General features: G+C 43.3%; 1 protein-coding gene across 1 annotated transcript; it reads right to left on the bottom strand.

Moving 5' to 3' along the window:
- Positions 1 to 4,374: 4,374 nt before the first annotated feature.
- LOC139531333 (musculin-like) lies at positions 4,375 to 6,429 on the bottom strand. The gene is made up of 2 exons (XM_071327809.1): positions 5,602 to 6,429; positions 4,375 to 4,819 (listed from the first exon to the last, which is right to left on the bottom strand). The coding sequence occupies exons 1-2, from the start codon at positions 6,046 to 6,048 to the stop codon at positions 4,742 to 4,744; spliced, it is 525 nt and encodes a 174-aa protein (XP_071183910.1). The 5' UTR covers positions 6,049 to 6,429; the 3' UTR covers positions 4,375 to 4,741.
- Positions 6,430 to 7,137: the final 708 nt, after the last annotated feature.

The following is a 7,137-nucleotide window of genomic DNA, read 5'->3' as shown; positions in this document are numbered from 1 at the left end:
CATTAGTTCCTGCCAAGGCAGCGGCTACTCTTCCTGGGGTTTATTATGGATCCCCATTAGTTCCTGCCAAGGCAGCGGCTACTCTTCCTGGGGTTTATTATGGATCCCCATTAGTTCCTGCCAAGGCAGCGGCTACTCTTCCTGGGGTTTATTATGGATCCCCATTAGTTCCTGCCAAGGCAGCGGCTACTCTTCCTGGGGTTTATTATGGATCCCCATTAGTTCCTGTCAAGGCAGCGGCTACTCTTCCTGGGGTTTATTATGGATCCCCATTAGTTCCTGTCAAGGCAGCGGCTACTCTTCCTGGGGTTTATTATGGATCCCCATTAGTTCCTGCCAAGGCAGCGGCTACTCTTCCTGGGGTTTATTATGGATCCCCATTAGTTCCTGCCAAGGCAGCGGCTACTCTTCCTGGGGTTTATTATGGATCCCCATTAGTTCCTGTCAAGGCAGTGGCTACTCTTCCTGGGGTTTATTATGGATCCCCATTAGTTCCTGTCAAGGCAGCGGCTACTCTTCCTGGGGTTTATTATGGATCCCCATTAGTTCCTGCCAAGGCAGCGGCTACTCTTCCTGGGGTTTATTATGGATCCCCATTAGTTCCTGCCAAGGCAGCGGCTACTCTTCCTGGGGTTTATTATGGATCCCCATTAGTTCCTGTCAAGGCAGCGGCTACTCTTCCTGGGGTTTATTATGGATCCCCATTAGTTCCTGCCAAGGCAGCAGCTACTCTTCCTGTGGTTTATTACGGATCCCCATTAGTTCCTGCCAAGGCAGCAGCTACTTTTCCTTTCGGGCTAGCAAAATTAAGGCAGTTATATATATATTAAAACAATTACAATACATTCATAATATATTTCACATCACATTACATGTGTTCCCATAGGCCCCTACTCTACTACCACATATCCACAGTATAAAATCCATGTGTACGTGTGTGTCATCATCATAGACTCCACTTGTTGAAATGTTATTAAAGGAAAACCTAGGGTCCAGTTCAAGCTAGATGGGTTTATGTGTCTAGCTGGTACTATCAGATATAATAACCATGACAACCATAAAGGGTAAATAGCTGTGACGCAATGTGGATCACACAAGGCCTTTGTTCCAAATCTTTTCCCTTTAAAGTGCACTACTTTTGACCAGAGCCATATGGTCTCTGGTTGAATGAAGTGCAGTATAGGCTATAGGGAATAGGGTGCCATTTGGGACGCAGAATATGTGGGTAACTCTTTGAGAGAGTGCCCTCTGTCACGGCCTGTGAAACTGGGCCCCTTCTAATAAGGGCTTTGGGAGGATCTAATTGATTACAGAGCGGTTGAATGCACAGATGTACTGTGACTGAATAAAAATACTTTTTTTTAGGAGAAACAAATATAACTTTTTCACACGGGCAAAACTAACACTGGGAAAGTCCCAACCCCACCCTCTGCACATTTAGCTAACGCTTATCACTATTGAACACTGTATATTGAGTATTGGGATATTGGGAATGGGATATTTGTTATTGGGTATTGGGAATGGGGAGGGGATATTTGTTATTGGTTATTGGGAATGGGAATGGGATATTGGGTTTTGGGTATTGGGAATGGGATATTTGTTATTGGGTATTGGGTATTGGGAATGGGGTATTGGGAATGGGAATTGGATATTTGTTATTGGGTATTGGGAATGGGATATTGGATAATGGATATTGGGTATTGGGTATTGGGAATTGGATATTGGATTTTGGGGTATTGGGGTATTGGGTATTGGGTACTGGGGTATTGGGAATGGGATATAGGATATTGGGTATTGGGAATGGGATATTTGTTATTGGGTATTGGGCATGGGAATGGGAATGGGAATGGGATATTGGGTATTGGATATTGGGTATTGGGAATGGGATATTGGGTATTGGGTATTGGGAATGGGAATGGGAATGGGTATTGGGTATTGGGAATGGGAATGGGATATTGGGTTTTGGGTATTGGATATTGGATATTGGGAAGGGATACTTGTTATTGGGTATTGGGTATTGGATATTGGGATATTGGATATTGGAGTATTGGGTACTGGGGTTTTGGGGTATTGGGTACCGGGGTATTGGGGTATTGGGGTATTGGGTTATTGGGTACTGGGGTATTGGGGTATTGGGGTATTGGGTATTGGGGTATTGGGTATTGGGGGATTGGGTATTGGGGTATTGGATATTGGGGTATTGGGGTATTGGGGTATTGGGTATTGGGTATTGGACATTGGGGTATTGGGGTATTGGGTATTGGATATTGGGGTATTGGGGTATTGGATATTGGGGTATTGGACTTTGGGGTAATGGGGTAATGGGTATTGGGGTATTGGGGTAATGGGGTATTGGATATTGGGGTAATGGGGTAATGGGGTATTGGGGTAATGGGGTATTGGGGTAATGGGGTATTGGGGTAATGGGGTATTGGGGTAATGGGGTATTGGATATTGGGGTAATGGGGTAATGGGGTATTGGGGTAATGGGGTATTGGGGTATTGGATATTGGGGTATTGGACTTTGGGGTAATGGGGTATTGGTTATTGGGGTATTGGGGTAATGGGGTATTGGATATTGGGGTAATGGGGTAATGGGGTATTGGGGTAATGGGGTATTGGGGTAATGGGGTATTGGGGTATTGGGGTAATGGGGTATTGGGGTATTGGGTATTGGGGTATTGGGTATTGGGGTATTGGGGTAATGGGGTATTGGGTATTGGGGTATTGGGGTAATGGGGTATTGGGGTATTGGGTATTGGGGTATTGGGGTAATGGGGTATTGGGGTATTGGGGTAATGGGGTATTGGGGTATTGGGGTAATGGGGTATTGGGATATTGGGGTATTGGGGTATTGGGGTATTGGTGTATTGGGTATTGGGGTAATGGGGTAATGGGCTATTGGGGTATTGGGGTATTGGGGTAATGGGGTATTGGGGTATTGGGGTATTGGGGTAATGGGGTAAGTGGGTATTGGGGTATTGGGGTAATGGGGTAATGGGGTATTGGGGTAATGGGGTAATGGGTATTGGGGTAATGGGGTATTGGGGTATTGGGTATTGGGGTATTGGGTATTGGGGTAATGGGGTAATGGGGTATTGGGGTATTGGGTATTGGGGTATTGGGGTATTGGGGTAATGGGGTATTGGGGTAATGGGGTAATGGGGTATTGGGGTATTGGGTATTGGGGTAATGGGGTAATGGGGTATTGGGTATTGGGGTAATGGGGTATTTGGGTATTGGGGTAATGGGGTATTGGGGTAATGGGGTAATGGATATTGGGGTATTGGGGTAATGGGGTATTGGGGTAATGGGGTATTTGGGTATTGGGGTAATGGGGTATTGGGGTAATGGGGTAATGGATATTGGGGTATTGGGGTAATGGGGTATTGGGGTAATGGGGTATTGGGGTATTGGGGTATTGGATATTGCTATGTCTTTTGGGTGTCTGGCATTGGACATCAACAATCTGTAATTGTATGACATGGGCCTGTTCCTGATGATCTTTTCTCCAAACGAATGGAAATGAAACACAAAACTGCATCCAGTGTAAAGCATTATTGTACGTTGCTATTTACAGCATGGCTTGAAATAACAAAACAGAGGGTACTGTGCTTAGACCACTGACAGAACAAGACACCACATAACAACGAAACAACCATATAAAAACATCTGTTTTCTCCTCCTAACAGAGCTTCCTCATTAAGGAAATGTTCTCCTTGTCTTGTTTTAAGAGTGTCCTCTCCATCGCTTTGAAGAAACTGGCCATTCTAGATGCTTATCGGCAGATTTATTAAAAAATTATAAACATGCTCCCAAAGACTCTCCTTACTGCATTACAAGTAAAGTTGGAATAGAGTTCAAAGTGAATACTCTGTGTGTGTGTGAGAAAGAGAGAGAGAGAGAGAGAGAGAGAGAGAGAGAGAGAGAGAGAGAGAGAGAGAGAGAGAGAGAGAGAGAGAGAGAGAGAGAGAGAGAGAGAGAGAGAGAGAGAGAGAGAGAGAGAGAGCTCACTGCCCACAAAATGAGGTGGAAACTGAGCTGCACTTCCTAACCTCCTGCCCAATGTATGACCATATTAGAGAGACATATTTCCCTCAGATTACACAGATCCACAAAGAATTTGAAAACAAATCCAATTTTGATAAACTCCCATATCTACTGGGTGAAATTCCACAGTGTGACATCACAGCAGCAAGATGTGTGACCTGTTGCCACAAGAAAAGGGCAACCAGTGAAGAACAAACACCATTGTAAATACAACCCATATTTATGCTTATTTATTTTAACTTGTGTGCTTTAACGATTTGTACATTGTTACAACACTGTATATATATAATATGACATTTGTAATGTCTTTCTTGTTTTGAAACTTCTGTATGTGTAATGTTTACTGTTAATTTGTATTGTTTATTTCACTTTTGTGTATTATCTACCTCACTTGCTTTGGCAATGTTAACACATGTTTCCCATGCCAATAAAGCCCCTTGAATTGAATTGAATTGAGAGAGAGAGAGAGAGAGAGAGAGACAGAGAGACAGAGAGACAGAGACAGAGACAGAGACAGAGACAGAGACAGAGATTTTTATACAAAGGACAAAAAATACTTGAAATTAGTTCCAAATGGCATCCTCCCTATTCCCAATATAGTGCAGTACTTTAGTGCACTATGTAAAGAATAGGGTGCCAGCAGCCAGGGTAGAACAGGACTGTCCCAGCAGAGAGAGAGATCCCTCCTGTCCTATGATATAACTCCACACAGTCCGGCTGCAGAGATGTCCTTGTTGTCCTCTGATCTACCTACCACAAATGGCCAAGTCTGTAGACAGAGAGAGAGAGAGAGAGAGAGAGAGAGAGAGAGAGAGAGAGAGAGAGAGAGAGAGAGAGAGAGAGAGAGAGAGAGAGAGAGAGAGAGAGAGAGAGAGAGAGAGAGAGAGAGAGAGAGAGAGAGAGAGACAGAGACAGAGACAGAGACAGAGACAGAGACAGAGACAGAGAGATCGATTGAATAAATAGACAGGATATATTAGTAAATATTGCAACATAAAAAAGGCAGCATGAATAGGAATTCTATTTGATTTACCATCATGGTGTTATTATAGTATATTAGCCTACGTAATTCAGACACAAAGTAGACTCATCAATTGTCTGACTCTCACCACCCCTTTCCGCAAAAAGCAATGGATGAAATGTGTTGCGTTTTCCTACACATTTTACACAGCACATTTTCCTACACATTTTACACAGCACATTTTCCTACACATTTTACACAGCACATTTTCCTACACATTTTACACAGCACATTTTCCTACACATTTTACACAGCACATTTTCCTACACATTTTACACAGCACATTTTTCTACACATTTTACACAGCACATTTTTCCTACACATTTTACACAGCACATTTTTCCTACACATTTTACACAGCACATTTTTCTACATGCAATAGAATGAGTTGGTCTGGATTAGAGAGTCTGCTAAATGACCAACGTTTAAACGTTAAAAAGGATTATAAATAGACATTTGTGACTTTCATATCCAAGTTGACAAGGTCTGTGAACAGACAGAGACATTGTCTAATATATAAGGCTTCCTACCAGGCTGACAGGGTGTACAACGCTGCTCTCGTAGTGGTTGTCTTGTAGTAGCTGTCGGAGGTGTGTTATATAGCTAGATGCTAGTCGCAGCGTGTCCAGTTTGGACAGTTTGGTATCGGCCGGGACCCACGGCAGGCACGTTTTCAGCCTGGAAAACGCTTTGCTCAGCAGCCTCATCCTCGCCCTCTCTCTGGCGTTCGCAGCGTTCCTTTGCATCTGCCGACCATCCTTTTGATGAAGTTGTTTTCCTCCGGCAGCGGCGCTGTGCGATCGCTTGGTTTCGACTTCGTGACCGTCGTCAGTAGCGAACTCGTCGTCTGAGCACTCGTTGGAAGTGTAACGTCTCTGTGCAACGTTCCGTTTGGTTTTGTTGCTTTCGAACGGAGCGTCAGTCCGTTTGTGACGTGTTTCAATGTCCTCTCCGTCGCTTTCTGAGCCGGTGGACATGTCTGTCGGTTTCACCTCTGCCCTGTAGCAGGACAGAGGAGTCACTGGAGAGTTACAGGTGGGATATACCTGATCAAACCACCTCTAGTTTGATGCTATGTCTGTCCATAGGTGGTTTTAGAAATATACGTTATTTTTCTGATCCAGGAATGTGAAGGCTGCTTCTTCAACCAAAATGAAAAGGAAAAAAAGGATTTAAAAATGTCCTTAGTTGATCCATCTCATCCTCAGATGTCAAAATGACATTCCTAGTTTAGGAATGTTGCCATTGTTATCATGTAGCCTGACTTAGCCTACCAGTAGATTGAAAGTTTAGTTCAGAATGAAGTGTGTATTCTCTTATCCTCTCTTGTATAGCGAGTCAAGTCTTTGTAAAACGGAAACCTGCCGCCACTCTCATCCGGCTAATTTAAATGTCCTGGAATTGGCAGGGTGACAATGTTTTCAGCAACATTTCCCCACCTCTCTCTCTCTCTCTCTCTCTCTCTCTCTCTCTCTCTCTCTCTCTCTCTCTCTCTCTCTCTCTCTCTCTCTCTCTCTCTCTCTCTCTCTCTCTCTCTCTCTCTCTCTCTCTCTCTCTCTCTCTCTCTCTCAATTCAAGGGGCTTTATTGGCATGGGAAACATGTTTTAACATTGCCAAAGCAAGTGAGGTAGATATTATACAAAAGTGAAATAAACAATACAAATTAACAGTAAACATTACACATACAGAAGTTTCAAAACAATAAAGACATTACAAATGTTATATTATATATATACAGTGTTGTAACAATGTACAAATGGTTAAAGCACACAAGTTAAAATAAATAAGCATAAATATGGGTTGTATTTACAATGTTTGTTCTTCACTGGTTGCCCTTTTCTTGTGGCAACAGGTCACAAATCTTGCTGCTGTGATGGCACACTGTGGAATTTCTCCCAGTAGATATGGGAGTTTATCAAAATTGGATTTGTTTTCAAATTCTTTGTGGATCTGTGTAATCTGAGGGAAATATGTCTCTCTAATATGGTCATACATTGGGCAGGAGGTTAGGAAGTGCAGCTCAGTTTCCACCTCATTTTGTGGGCAGTGTGCACATAGCCTGTCT

This window comes from Salvelinus alpinus, chromosome 10, assembly GCF_045679555.1.
Source record: "Salvelinus alpinus chromosome 10, SLU_Salpinus.1, whole genome shotgun sequence".
In the NCBI taxonomy this organism is placed as follows: domain Eukaryota; kingdom Metazoa; phylum Chordata; class Actinopteri; order Salmoniformes; family Salmonidae; genus Salvelinus; species Salvelinus alpinus.
Note: the sequence above shows the minus strand (reverse complement) of the source record. Positions and strands in the feature narration are given on the sequence as shown.